Below are 14,435 nucleotides of genomic sequence, written 5' to 3'. Positions count from 1 at the left end.
GCTCAATAGACGGCTGTATGCAAAGGATTGCACTGTGAAATACTTTAAATATGGTGGCTTTAAATATGAAGGAGGCCCAACTAGCTTCCATTAGTGATCTGCCATAGTGTCATGAGTCCCATGCTGTGGATCACTTTTTCAGCAGGTACACTCACTTTTGATTTTCAGGCATCTCTGAAAGACCTTTTTATGTAGGCAGGCCTATGCAACTGTTTAGATGTTTTGATCAGTCGATCATTTTAATGATCATTTTGCACTCTTCTTATTATGTTTTCTATTTTATTGCCTGTCCTGCCATATGCTATCTTGCTATATAAATATATCTTGGTATTTTTTTTTATAACGAAATGAGGTCAAATATTCATGTGCAGAGTCTTCACATGCAGACAATTGTCAGCCCCTGTAAGCATCAGCCAGTGAACTGGTAGGGGAAATAATGTATGATCTGTAAGCCTTCCCTACATGTGGGTGTACAGGTCTGGCAGAAGGGTGAGGTTACTGGTCATAAGGGCTCAGAAGAAGAATTATAGAGTGTCTAAAAAGGGACTCTGCCTAAAGTTTGGCTCATCTGGGCTGGGGGATGAGCCAGAGACTATGCTTCTCCTTTGTTTCTTAAGACCTGAGACTTTTCCAGAGCTGTGCCATCTGGTTTACTTCAAGGACAGCACAACAGCACCTGAACCATAAAACCATCCTTTGGAGGTTTTGTTTGGATTTATTGTTAGGAGAGGATCTAAGTTAGTGAATCTGAGACCAATCTTCCTGTGATGTATCCAACTGAATAGTGAGGCATAAGTGACAAGCCTTTGCCACTCCACTTACTTAAGTTCAGGGTCTTCTTTTTCTTCCTTGGTAGGAGTCACTTTGAGACCACCTTTCCTGGCTCGGGGACAACCAGACAAGCTGAAAGTACACAGAGCAGAGCAATATAGATTCCCCAGGCTTTTGCTTCTGGATGATTCAGGGGTGATGATCCTGTGGCCCTCCAAATGTTGGACTCCAACTCACACCAGCTGCAGCCAGAATAGCCAGTGGTCGGGGTGATGGGAGTTGTAGTCCTGCAAAATCTGGAGTGCCAAAGCTTCCCCCCCCCAAAAAAAAAATAAGCAGAAGATTCTTACCTTCTGTGTGAGGCATAGTTTCCAGTGACATGACCAGACCCATCACATCCTGGAGTTGGACATCTATAAAGCAAAGTGCAGAGAAGATGACCCTTGACATTTCATAAAATATCTAATTTAGGGGATTTTTGCATTAGAATTTCCCACATTCCTGGTTTGACATAACCATGTGCAACTGGAAAAATAAGAAAGGGTACCTAAGGAAAGCAACTATTTTGGGGTGTACAAGGGCTGTGTTGTACATGAAAACTCAGCCACTGATATAAACCTCACAATTTCCCCACTCAGTTATTTAGATTTCTGGGAAGGGGAAGATGAAAATAATCATTTGATTTATTAGAATCAGTGCATTTCAAATCTGAAAATATATATAGTCAGGCTCAAATATATGCACTGGATTAATTGTTAAAGAAAGAAATATAACCCCCTGTATATCCATTACACATATTTGTTTCTCTTTCTTCTAGGAATAGGGATTTTATAGTCTGGCTCAAACAGCATTTTGTATTTCTTTTGTTAATACTGTGCAGTGGAGTTATTCATGCCATCAGACCTGGATCTCCATAGGGGAACTTATAATAGATGTGTAATACAGGTGTGATGGGAACATCTTAGTGGCCTCATATAGAATATACTCAGTAGTGTCTCAGAGAGGCTTGCAGTGGTTGTACAAGAGAATAGTGATGTTGCTGGAAGTTATATTAACCTGGTTCAGAATACAAATTTAGCATGTTAGGAATAGTTGCCTATATTCAAAACTCAGTGTCATTTCTCTGATTGCAATCTGAGCCAGGGAAGAATCCCCATATGGCACCATAAGGGCTCAGGTATCCTAGGAAAATGACATGTCCGTTTTCCTGGCAGCTGAGACACTAATATTCCAGAATTCTCAATGCCAGAGCCAGAGGGGTGAGGGAAGGGAGGAAGAGCTTCCTGTCAGACCTCTTACTCTGCTCTTATTGTTACCACCTCACCAAACCAGAGAGAGTGGGGCAGAACGCAGCTGGAAGCATAAAATGAAGTGCTTGTTAATAGCATACAACAGTTTCCAGCACTGCTTCATGAATGAAGGGACAATCCTGGCAGTAGTGGTGGTAAGAGTGTGTTGCTCATCAGTAAGAGTTGAGGTGAAGGACCACAGCTCAGCAGTAGAGCAACTGTTTTGCATGTAGAAAGTCACAGACTTCATTCCTGGAACCTCTAGATAGGGATGGGAGATAATCATGTCTGAAATCCTGGAGAGCCACTGCTAATCAGTGCAGGCAATACTGAGCTTGATGGACCGACTCAGTAGAAGGCAGGTTCATATGTTCCTAGCAATTGCACAGGCAGTAGCCCACAAGTTCCAATGGCCCAATGACGTTATGCACAGTGCTCACTATTGCAACCAATGCACCAGTTTTGAAGACAGTCACATTTCCTCAAGATGCTACAGTGGGAATGCGGGAGGAGATGTGATTAACTCTCAAACAGAAATGCTGCCCTCGGGAAAGATGTCTGCATTCCTCACAACAAATTAGTAACCAGCTCTGTATTTGTTGCACTTTTTCAAGCTGCACTACACGAGCACAGGATTCTGTCAAGCATTCTTGGAAGCCTTCGCCAGACTTTATCCAAGCATCTTCATCAGCCAAAACGCTCCCAATGATAACTAGGTGACTGCCTGCCAACCTTCCTCTTCAATAATAAGGCCAGATGCCCAGATTGCTCAGGCCTCCTTAAGAACCTCCACAGCCACTCTTTTGTTTGTGACTTTTCTCTGCAGTATATGGACTCATCTGATTTAATGCTTGCCTCAACCACATGCAGAGGGGTATGTCTAGTGGCAAAGGATAAAAAGGAAAGATTTGCAGGCTTGGTTTGGATAAACACTCACATTTTAAAGCTTAGCCCAAGTACTTTGATCTGAAAAACCAGACTGCGTATTTTGTGAGATCCAGCCATCTTGCAAGACTTGGTATTTCCAGCTGGCTTTCAAAATATGAGAATAACATTTTCTTTCCCAACATTTAGACACATCTACTTCAAGACCTGACAAACAGTAAGATTCTCTCCCCTTCCTCTGATTTATACCTGCTGGGTGGGATAAGACTGCTCCCAAATTCCCTTAGCCAGGGCAGTTTCAACTCCCTGCTGGTGCAAACCCAGCAACCTTGTCCCCATGGGAGGTGACTATTACTATAGCTACACTTCTTACACTGGTAGGATTGCATGAGTGAAAGGGGACAAACTGGACAGGTATGGGGCAGAATGGCCGAGGTGTAGAAGTTAGACAATGACTAGTGGGATCTGCAACAAAATATTCCACTGTAGAGTGTTTCTATTCAAGTTATGCTTTTGGGGTCCCACAATAAAGTATTTTCCCTAATCTTTTCTGCACTTCTGCAACCCCTGGAGTTTCCCCAAGCCTGTTAGTATCCCTCTTTTGGACATGGCTGTCACATGTGGAAAAATAGTTAACTATGAGACCTGTAACAAAATACTGATGTGTGGAGTTTTCCTGTTTGAAATTAATTCAGAAGTGAATTAATAATCATGCAGTCCCTGGACAATAGGGAGTCAGACGTCTTTAGGCCTGCTTTGAGAGCATTTGTAACTATCCAGGCTTATTCCCCTGCCTGGCTACCTGTCACCCTTTGCCACCATATCCAGGACACCATATCATGTGTCAATGACCAAAACCTAGCACTGGAGCAGGAGCTGGACTAGTGCATTCTACAGGAAGCTGGAGTTGTTACCCCAAAGGCTGAGCAAACATCTGCTCTGCAGCTCTACTGGTTCCTGTTGCGCAACAAGCAGACTGGGTTTTGAAGTAAGTAAAATATGTAGGAAGAGAACAGCAATGAACCCCTCCCTCTCCTTTGATACTAATACTCACTTAAGCTCTTGAGAGTTGGCGGCCATCAAGGATTTTAAGGTCTTGTCAGCCAACGGGCAGCCAGAAACACTAGAGAGAAAAAACAAATGTGAAATAGGCTTCCTTGAATATACCTCAGCAAATATTAAAAGATTGCACTAAAAATATTTAACCATTAAATTAAAAAAAAACAGATCACAGAGCAACCGCTTGTAAACAAATCCCTTCTTAGTTCCTTCATCCCCATAGGGATGTGAAGGAAGAGTGTAGTAGTTGATACAGCTGGGTATCCCTCATAGGCCACAGAGCTCCTTCTTGCTCAGATGATGCATTTCAACTGCTACAGGGACTTGTTTGTAAGCTGCACCTTGGTCATCACAGAAACCATTGCATAGGGAGCTCCATTCAGCACAATGTAGGAACTGGGCCTTTAGTAGCATTTACCCTTTGGAACACTCTCCTGTTACATATCCAACAAGCTCTGCCTCTGTTATATTTTTGGTACTTATTGGAGACCTTCCTTTTAAATGGAGATTTTTATCCCCATCTACATCTGTACTGGATTTCAGCTCTGTGTTTTTATATGTTTTTATTGCTAAATTGCTCAGGTTTTTTTTTATGGGAACAGGTTTGTAAGTAAAAAGTCCACAATGTCATGCCTTCCTTTTGTTATTAATTGCTCTCACTTTTTACCTGCGGTGCGATGCATAGTTTCCTGTCACATGACCACTGCCATCACATCCTGGTGTTGGACACCTAAGGAAATAAAATGGAAATGCAGACACACATACAGTTGTTGTATATCTCTCTTATTGAACTGTGCGATAAACATACAAAGATGGATAATTGTTTCCCACATGAATGGGAACACCCTTCTATTACATACCCATAGATATATATGAGGTGTCCTACTGTGCCAAGAAATATTAGTGTGAGAGATACCCTCAGGCCTTTCTGTGATTGCATCAATTTTTCTTCATGCCATTGCAAACAAAAAAAAAATGAACTTGGGTGATAGTCAAATAAATTTTACTCAGAGTAAACCCGCTGAAATTAATGAACATGAGGAAGTTAGGGCACTTCATTTCAGTATGTCTACTCTGTGTAAAATTTAGTCAAGTACCACCCAATGGGTTTCCACACTACATTTCCTAATTTGTGCTGATATTTCTCCAAGTGTATTACGATTCATTCATTTATGTACTGCTTCCATGCTCAAATGCTGTCTTAAGTGATACACAATAATGTGGAGAGGCATGGGAAGATGATGCTTATGTGTATGAACCATCCTTACATTTGGCTGAAATGATACATTTCATAATAGAACCTTTTTCTTATCACATCAATCATATTATGACAGTGAAGATGAGTTCAAAGCTGAGCTGAAAATTCTCAGAAGGCATGGATGCAATAACTTTCATATTCTTGTAAAAACGCTATACTAGTTCAGCATTGGGTGCCCATAGACTCTTAATTCACCACAGGAATTTTTTTTTTTTCAGGGGGGAAAGTTCAATTTAATGTTTTTAAAAAAGGTTGTGTATGGATCTGGATTCACACCCCTTGCTATATATTCACAATATATGTTATATTAAAAGCTGATGTGATCTCGTGATTTAGATGGCCCAACTTCACCAAGACACTGTAAGGACTAACAATCATGAACCTGAGGGCCCTAGGATATGAGAAACTGCCCTTTTCTGAAAAAGGCTCACCTATTCCAATTTTCTACAGGTTAATCGTTAGCCCCCCTCCCCAATTACTTTGAAAAATCCAGAGACTGCATTTTGTTCCAGCTACTACTTTTTTATTTCTTCAGAAGCAAAATTATTCTCTTAGTTAATCCTCCCAAAACACTGTTGATGCATGGACCACAAAGTAATATTTTAAAAACAAGCATAGAATGCACCATTTTTTTTTTAAAGAACTAGTGTATCATTTAGACAACTTATTCCATTCTGTGTCATACAGCTGCTTTGGTATAAATATAATCACCAGAGAGACCATTAATATTTAAAAATACGTAATCTATATTTATAATGAAGAAAGTTCATTGTAATTGAACCTCAGAGGTAGAATTTTTCTTTACAATTGCTATTGTCATTTTAGGTGCTTCCTCATGATGGAGCCATTTGTATTGCTCACTAAACTACCTATTCTGCCGGTGAATATTTAGTAAATGTCCTCTGCCCTCAGTGTTACCTTTAGAATCTTTAAATGGCGAGTCTTAAGTGTTTATGAATTAAATTGTGTAGGCAAGCACATTTTGGGTACACATCAGCATGCAGAGCAAGTATTACGGATGCTTTAAAATCGCATACAAGGCTTGGAGTTATTGTAACTATAGAGAGAAGAAATTATGTTCAGTTATTAAGGTAGTAAATGGCTGTGTGGATCCCTGGAATTAATGTCACACAGCAATAGATCTTTAAATAGAAATTTAATAAATAGTAAAAAATAAAAATAAAGTGTCACTGGGGAAATTATTGCTTTTCCTTCTGCTAGCTTCATCAACATTTGTGTTCTTAAAAAAGGCAAAGCTAACACATAAGTGTGAATACAATATGGTGAGCAGTCTTTAGATTTAGATTGAGGCATGCTGTGTCAAAGAAGATTTGGCCCATGGGAACAGTAATATCTGGAGGAGGGCTTCTACATCCATAAGGCAAACGTCAGACATAGAATTGATATCAAAGTATTTGGTGATGAATAAATGAAATTATAGAAAACAGAGATAGAGGCTGCATTCATGTGGCTGTTTATTCCATTTTCACAACTTCTTCCTATCTATTAAGTTTTGCATTATGTTTGAGCTTACACATGGTGTAAAAGCCAGCTCTGGAACTATAGTGGAATATAGCAGAAGCTTAGTGCTCATTTCTGTGTTATTTGCTTCCAGAAAAAAACCCGTTGACAAATAATGTGGAAATGAGTGATAAACTTGTGCTATATCCCACTATATTCTATACGTGGCTTATATATCATGTGGAAACTGAAATATAATGTGGCAATTAATAGTTAGGAAAACATTGTGAAAACGGAAACACTTCTCAGCCTTTTGGCTAAGAACAAGTGTAAAACGGAATAAACCATCTTGTGAATGCTGCCAGAGAAAGATAAAGAATATCAACTATTAATGATACATTGATCATATGAAACTGACTGATTAGGAACTGCTCTATTACATGTCAACAACTGCTCTATTAGAAACCTAGCTCTTCTTGGGCAAAGTTAATTTTTTTGCAACGAACACATTCTGTTGTTGTTTTGTGTTCCCACAGAATTGTAGCATTCAAACAGGCCTGTCTGTAGACTGATTTCAGGTACAGCAAACAGGAACTACTGTATTTTCCATCTATAAGATGCCCCCATGTATAAGACACCCCCTGTTTTGGGGGATTCAGATTTAAGAAAATGGTGGGAGATGGCTCAGAGTATAAGACGCCCCCTAATTTTTGACATTATTTTAAAGGAAAAAAACCTAGTCTTATACACGGAAAAATACGGTAATTATATGTGGGATCCAACCCCATGCAGGATATGGATGACCTGTTTATGAAGTGATCATTTCCCTGAAGATTTCATACTTGCTACGTGGCATGAGCCAAAAGTAAAGGAGAATATTGCCCCAAATCTACCCAGAGATTTAAAGTCCAGTGCTAAAAAGGAAGATGTAATGGCACCCAATATTCTGCAGTGTATATTAGGGACGAGATCCAGCATTTCTTCACCCTGGGCAAATCAGCAGTGTGTGGACTTCTCAAGCCCATAGACAACAAGAAGGAAAGGAATGTTTTGTGACTCACGTGATCAGTTCCTTTTTGAGATCTCTTGAATGGAGCTTAGATTTTGGACTAGGAACCGAGACATCTGAGTATCTTTTTTCATCCAGGCTTTCAGGACAGCTCGCAGGATCTTTCTGAAATAACAGAAAAGAATGAGGTGCTTCTATCTTCAACACAATACTGGTAGCTAGAGCTGAACCAAAATTTCTCAGAAGACCTATTTCTGAATCTCTCTCTCCCGCCCCCTTTTCCCCTAGGAATGTTATCACAATTTAGAATGTTATCACAATATGCTCCATCTTTTGTTTGTGCAATGGCCACCATTCCCATCTTAGCAGGGTGAAAAATGGTGCCCAAACTGCCAACATAGCAGCTGCTGCTTGCAACATCAGCAAGACAAAGACAAAGCCTTGGGATGGGCAGAGTTAAGGTGCCAACCTATGGCCACTGCTAATGGAAAGCCTCAGCCCTAAGAAACGGTTTGAGAATTTCTCCTGTCCTTGGGGAAATTTAGTGAAAATGCTCCCCTAATTCTTCTGCTGATAATATCTCTGATGGAGCCCTTCTGGGGGTTTACCTAGCCCAAAACTAGCCACCCACAAGGCAAGGTGTGATGGCAGCAGATCCTAATCTTCATTCATCTCTTCTTCCCTGGTAGGGAGGGGCCCCCACCATATTGTGATTCGCTGCAGGTACCAGAATGTCTTGGGCTGACCCTGCTTCAGCCCCTAGGGTTCAGTTGCCTTCACTAGGAACCAAGGCTTTAGCATAGCAAGCCCTGTCCTGTGGAACTCATGACCTGTGCAGCTTCAGCAAGAACTGCCCCTGCTTTCTTTCAGACATCTCTTAAAAGCTGTATTTTTTAGGTAGGCCCTGACATTTTTTTCTTTTTAACCAGCCATTATCTATTGCTGCTTTATTGCTGTTTTAATTATGTTTTACCTAGATTGATTGCTTTTATTGCATTGCATGCTGTAAGCATGCTGTATTGCATGCTCTAAGCCACCTTAATATATTGCATGAATGCCAAGGTTGCAGGTTCAATCTGTGTATGGGACAGCTGCATATTCCTGCATTGCAGGGGGGTGGACTAGATGATCCTTAGGTACCTTCCAACTCTACAATTATAGGATTCTATGAAAGGGCAGGTCACAAATATTCAAACAATAAATAGGAAGGAGAAACTTGAGAGGCCATTCATGTGCATCACAAGTGCTGACTACTGTGAAGTGGTCAGTTGATTCAGAGAAATAAGGTACCACTGATAACAAGCTTACTTCCAGTTAAGAGCTCTCTCTTTTTTTCAAAAGTGGGGGGATGTGTACAAAAGCTGAACTTCCCCATTATTTCCAGAACAGTCTGCCAAACTGCAGACTGTATTTGTGTGTATGTGTTTGGGGGGGGGGGCTTACTGGGGATGGCAGGGAAGCTCCACTAGTTTCAAGTTGAGTTCTTGCCAGTGCACATATTCCTATGTGCACACAGGATGACAAAAATAAATGAATGAAATTCCATTAATGTGCAGATGGACATTTATATTGATTTCTGCAAAGACCAGAACATAATGACAACACGAATAACAGATAATAGCATCTGGCACTTTCAACATTTTAAACCCTGGAATCTTTGGAGAACTGACAGTTGAACTAAACTGACAGCTCCAGTTATTTCTCAGCACTTTCCTTTTGGAGAAAGTGTGAGCCTCTTCCAAATTCAGGATTATTTTTTTAAAGGGGCATCTGGACAGGCCATTTCTCAGTGTACAAGGGAGACAATATTTTCTAGAAATGACCAACAAAATCAGCCAACTGTTGTGCATATGAACCAGAAAATAAATTAAAAATAGATTATTTTATTTTACTTTGAGGCAACTTACACCCTTATAATTTGAGACGTTTCTAAGACTCCTGCTGTTATCTAGTGTTGGAAAAGCTGTAGAATTAAAAAAACCCCAAAACATTTCAGAGACAGTAAGTTGACTTTGGAGGATCAGGAGGCTTGTGGGTTGGATGATGCAAGCTTGACTTGTGAGGAAATAGTATTCTGTTAAAGTTTCAGATCTTTTTAAAAAGAGTGGTGCACAAAACCCACAACTTTTAAGCTGAGAATGCCTATGTGCTGAAAATCTTGGCAGCAATTTTTGTATACAGTATTGTCTCCATTAAGGTTTTATGTACTCAGATCCAAAGTCTTTTGTTTAATTCACAGAAATGTTTTGGGGTTGTTATATTTTTTACTTCTGCAGCTGCAATCTATTGGATAAACCCCATAACTATCTCCAGGGATTTACTAGATTCACTATGGAACAATTTGCCCTTTTGGAAACTTGGCTCATATCACCAGCAACAGGACCCAGTTGTGAGTTTGGTTCATTGGATGGGTCCAAATCAATACCAGCTGAATTGAAGTAAGTTTATATTGAAATCACTCATTATCCTGGTTTAGGACTTCTTTATTAACAAACAAGTGTTTTAGCATGTCTAAGACTGAAATGTGAGCATCTGTGTCACAACGAACACTCTCCTCCTCCTCTTTCATCACCACAAATGCAACAACTGCTGAGGACCCAGGAAGATAAGGCACTTCTTTAGCAAGGTCAACCTCAGAGATAGGAACAAGCACAGCAATCTTGTCTTGCAATTACTACCCCGTCACAAGCTAGGAACAAGATCGGCTTATCCTTGTCCTTTTTCTCTACAAGCACCACAAGCTGCCACATAACTCTTTGGTGGTTTATTTTCCTCGTGGCTTCTGTATAGTCCTCTGATCATACCCACTTGCATCTAACATGTTTCAGCCAGCCTCGTGTTCTCCTAACCCCTTTGCCCTGGGTGCTGCTGCCAGAAATTTAAAGCAAGATGCTAAACAATAACATCAACAAAAAGTGGGCCTGTATGGCAATTGTTTGCCTAAGGAGAGTGTCACTTCAACACAAGGTGTTTTGTTTTTTGTTTGTTTTTTAAAAATCTATCATCTGTGAGATTGCTCAGGACCAGAAGACACACACATAATGACTTGCATGAAGGCACAGCTTTAAAATGGTTGCTTGTTGCAACTGACTTATTGAAGCATGTTATTTGAGGAAACAGTCATAGCTAAGCAAGTAGAAAAATACTTTCTGTGAAGAAGGTATAAGGTTCATTTCCTGGTATCTCCCAAGTCAGGTTGGGAAACCGTGGAGGGTCATTGCTAGTCAGTGCTGACCATGGGAGTCAATGAAGTGCCCTCTTCTACTACCACCACCATCCCTGATCATTGACTAGCTGGGGCAGGTCAGAGTTAAAATATACGTGTGTGGTAGAGGGACCACCAGTTTGGCTACCTCTGGTGCAAGCAATATTAAGCTACATGGACCAGTGATCCTCTAGAACTGAAATCTGAGCAGTTGTATCACAAGTTTAAGTAGCTGTTCTGTGTTTAATATTGGTATGCAGCAGTTATCCAAAAGATTCAGGAATTTTGTCCCATACTATGTGGGAATTAGTTCCCATTTGCAGAGTATGCAGAAGAAAGCCCTGGGTTGTTTGGCTCTTTAATTAGTTCTCTTTTTCCTTCCTATAAAAATTACGCAAGACACTCTGTTTTAAAGTTCAAATAACATATAACTTTTTGTACTTGCAGTTACAGATTAAATATACAATGCAGGTAGGTGATACTTAAGTTGCCAAAACATCTTACATAGATTTGTATCTAAGGCTGACCAACATTTACAGACTGACTGAAACTCTGAGGCAGACAGCAGCCTAACACAACATACCTGCTGCTTTAACTGTTAAGACTCTTAAACTAACTGCCATAACTGCCGTAACTGCCTCAGGCATATGACATTGCAGAGTTCTACATCTCTTGCAATTAACCCTTTACGTATGCATTTCGGATGCTAACATCCCACAGACTCTTCACTCCCAAAATTTTCACTGACATGGAGAGGAAACTCTAATTTTCTGCTTTTTGACCACAAATAGCTTGCTCAGTATGAAACCACTATGGCAGCAAATAGTAATATGGCCTCCACCTGGCAGCCATTTTGTCTGTACCGTTCCTAAGTTACAGGGATATATAAAGCTGAACAAAGTGTTCTGATTTCTGTTAATTTATCAAAGTGTCAGTCGGTTGGCATAAAAGGGTCAATGCTGATTTTTTATTTATTTTTTTGTCATAAGAGAAAGTCCAAATAAACCTCCACTTTGCCTAGCTCTGGCAACAAGTTCCTATGGAAAACATGGCCAAAAAGATGGAGGGGGAAGAAAACAAACAAACAAGCAGAAAAAACACCCCACAACATCCTGCCAAAGCTCAATAAACACAAAAATGAAAAGAACATAACAAAAATCAAGGAAATCACCAGGTTTAAATTATAATTTAGTACAGTATCTCTTACAAATGATGAATTACTTTATGTAAATATTTGTCTTATTTATGAAGGGGTGGGCAGGGGACCACAGCTGCATTTTTTGTTTTCTATTCAGTTTCTATTGTGGGCCAAATTGATGTGCCATGTTGACATGCATATTGATGTTCTCTTCTAGTGTCTTTGTGAGGAACACAGAGGAGTAAATGGGATGCGGCTTATGTGTGGGGTTTTTTTAAAAAAAATGTGCTTGGTTTCTTTAACGACTAAATCTGAGCATTAGCTTTGGGTCAAGCTACAGATGACAGCAGCAGATCTGTGTCTTTAAACATGGATCTATACCAGTTTAATAATAATAATAATAATAATAATAATAATAATAATAATAATAATAATTTATTATTTATACCCCGTCCGTCTGGCTGGGTTTTCCCAGCCACTCTGGGTAGGTCCTAACCAATGATTAAAAACACAATACAGAATTAAACATTAAAAACTTCCCTAAACAGGGCTGCCTTTAGATGTCTTCTAAAAGTAAGATAGTTGCTTATTTCCTTGACATCTGATGGGAGGGTGTTCCACAGGGCGGGCACCACTACCAAGAAGGCCCTCCGCTGGTTCCCTGCAACCTCACTTCTCGCAATGAGGGAACTGCCAGAAGGCCCCCGGCGCTGGATCTCAGTGTCCGGGCTGAACGATGGGGGCAGAGATGCTCCTTTAGGTATACAGGACCGAGGCCGTTTACGGCTTTAAAGGTCAGCACCAACACTTTGAATTGTGCTTGGAAACGTATTGGAAGCCAATGTAGGTCTTTCAAGACCGGTGTTATATGATCTCGGTGGCCACTCCAAGTCACCAGTCTAGCGGCCGCATTCTGAATTAATTGCAGTTTCTGAGTTGTCTTCAAAGGGAGCCCCATGTAGAGCATAGTTTTATGCTTAACAGGCAGCAGAGATGCAATTTGAAGTGTGTGGAGGGAAGGGTGGATAGTCAGGGGCTCTTGCTCATTGCTTGCCTTTATGGCCCCTCCCTAGCCAGATTCACTTCCAGTGTCAGTACCAGACTGGATAAAAAAATGACCTTGGGGGAGAGGCTGCAGGATGCCAATGGGAAGCAGTGGACAGAGGTTGCAGCCCCTACATCATTGCTTTGTAAGTGTAGTGCCATTTTACATATGATTGGGCAGGCCTGCACATTAATCCAGGAAGTCTGTACTTCACAAATCTTAGCCCTATGAGTTTGATCACAGGATAGCAGAGACTTTTATATTTTGACCTCATATTTCCCTAGGGATAAGAGATGTGTAGCCAAATCGTTGGACTGAATAAAAGTATTTTAAATGCTAAGATTTAATGTTGAGTTTGATGAGAGAGAGAAAAGCCTTTGGAAGAGCTTCATAGTTCTATCAAATCTCTTAAAGAAGTGATATTGCTAGCAAAGCAAAAATTACCATTTCTCTAAATCATGATATATAAAGAATATGAATGCATAGCAGATCAGAGATAAAGCATTGTCATAACTTCTTAATTCTTTACGTCTATCATGGAAGTGTGAACTTTAATTATATATTGATCATATCATATATACAGAGCTGGAAAAATCCCATACAGTTTCTTTCTTTTATTTTTTAAGGATTTAAAATGTTTTCATTATTCCCTACATAAACTGGTTCCCAAAATGTGATGCTACTTTCTAGGAATACTGATCATGCTTTCTAGAATGCATGATTTACAATGCAATCCTGTATGCATCTAATCAGAAGTAAGCCTCATTGAGTTCAATAGGACTTATTCCCAGGTAATTGGATACAGGATCATAACTTCACTGGCTTTCATAATGGTTCTAACTGCACATCCTTCCTATAGGCCAGGAAGGAAAAATCCTCATTAGTACCCTAATTCTTAGTACACTGTCTCATTCTTACTCCCACCAAAATGAATGGTGCCATTGACTTGCACATGGGCTTAGGAGTGGAGTACTAGCTGCCATAGCTCAAACTGGGTACTGTAAAATAAATTATTCCAAGATCAACAATTCCCTCCATGGTGTATTGTGATAAACAAAAAATATACCTCTTTCTCCTCCCCCTTTCTCGCCTGGCTCTTGCTATAGTTGATTGGCGTATCCCATCCTTCCTTTTCACACAACGCCTGGTAGAAGGTGGCATTGACCAGAATGCTGCCTGTTTTGAAGGGAGAAGAGGCAGGAGTGGGAACTGTTGTACTGAAAGACGTTAGCGGAGTACCCTTTTCTTGGTGCCGGTTCTTTTTCATGCTCAAATCCAGGGTGCCATTTTCATCCACTTCTATATCAGCTCCCTG

At 40.2% G+C, this 14,435-nt stretch overlaps 1 protein-coding gene and 1 long non-coding RNA gene across 14 annotated transcripts in view; one reads left to right on the top strand and one right to left on the bottom strand.

Moving 5' to 3' along the window:
* ST18 (ST18 C2H2C-type zinc finger transcription factor) overlaps positions 1-14,435 on the bottom strand; it is a 192,254-nt gene that overhangs the window by 12,285 nt on the left and 165,534 nt on the right. For all 9 annotated transcript variants that reach the window (XM_081874044.1, XM_081874043.1, XM_081874040.1 and 6 more), the window contains 6 exons: positions 14,187-14,432; positions 7,785-7,897; positions 4,672-4,734; positions 4,000-4,068; positions 1,122-1,184; positions 823-903 (listed from right to left, as the gene is read on the bottom strand). In XM_081874044.1, the coding sequence (XP_081730170.1) occupies positions 823-903; positions 1,122-1,184; positions 4,000-4,068; positions 4,672-4,734; positions 7,785-7,897; positions 14,187-14,432 (635 nt within the window). The remainder of the gene's footprint in view (positions 1-822; positions 904-1,121; positions 1,185-3,999; positions 4,069-4,671; positions 4,735-7,784; positions 7,898-14,186; positions 14,433-14,435) is intronic.
* Positions 11,524-14,435, top strand: part of LOC309349105 — a 33,678-nt gene continuing 30,766 nt past the window's right edge. For all 5 annotated transcript variants that reach the window (XR_014159707.1, XR_014159708.1, XR_014159709.1 and 2 more), the window contains exon 1: positions 11,524-12,111. This is a non-coding gene — a long non-coding RNA (uncharacterized lncRNA). The remainder of the gene's footprint in view (positions 12,112-14,435) is intronic.

This window comes from Podarcis erhardii (assembly GCF_964252035.2).
Source record: "Podarcis erhardii genome assembly, chromosome: 8".
NCBI lineage: Eukaryota > Metazoa > Chordata > Lepidosauria > Squamata > Lacertidae > Podarcis > Podarcis erhardii.
Note: the sequence above shows the minus strand (reverse complement) of the source record. Positions and strands in the feature narration are given on the sequence as shown.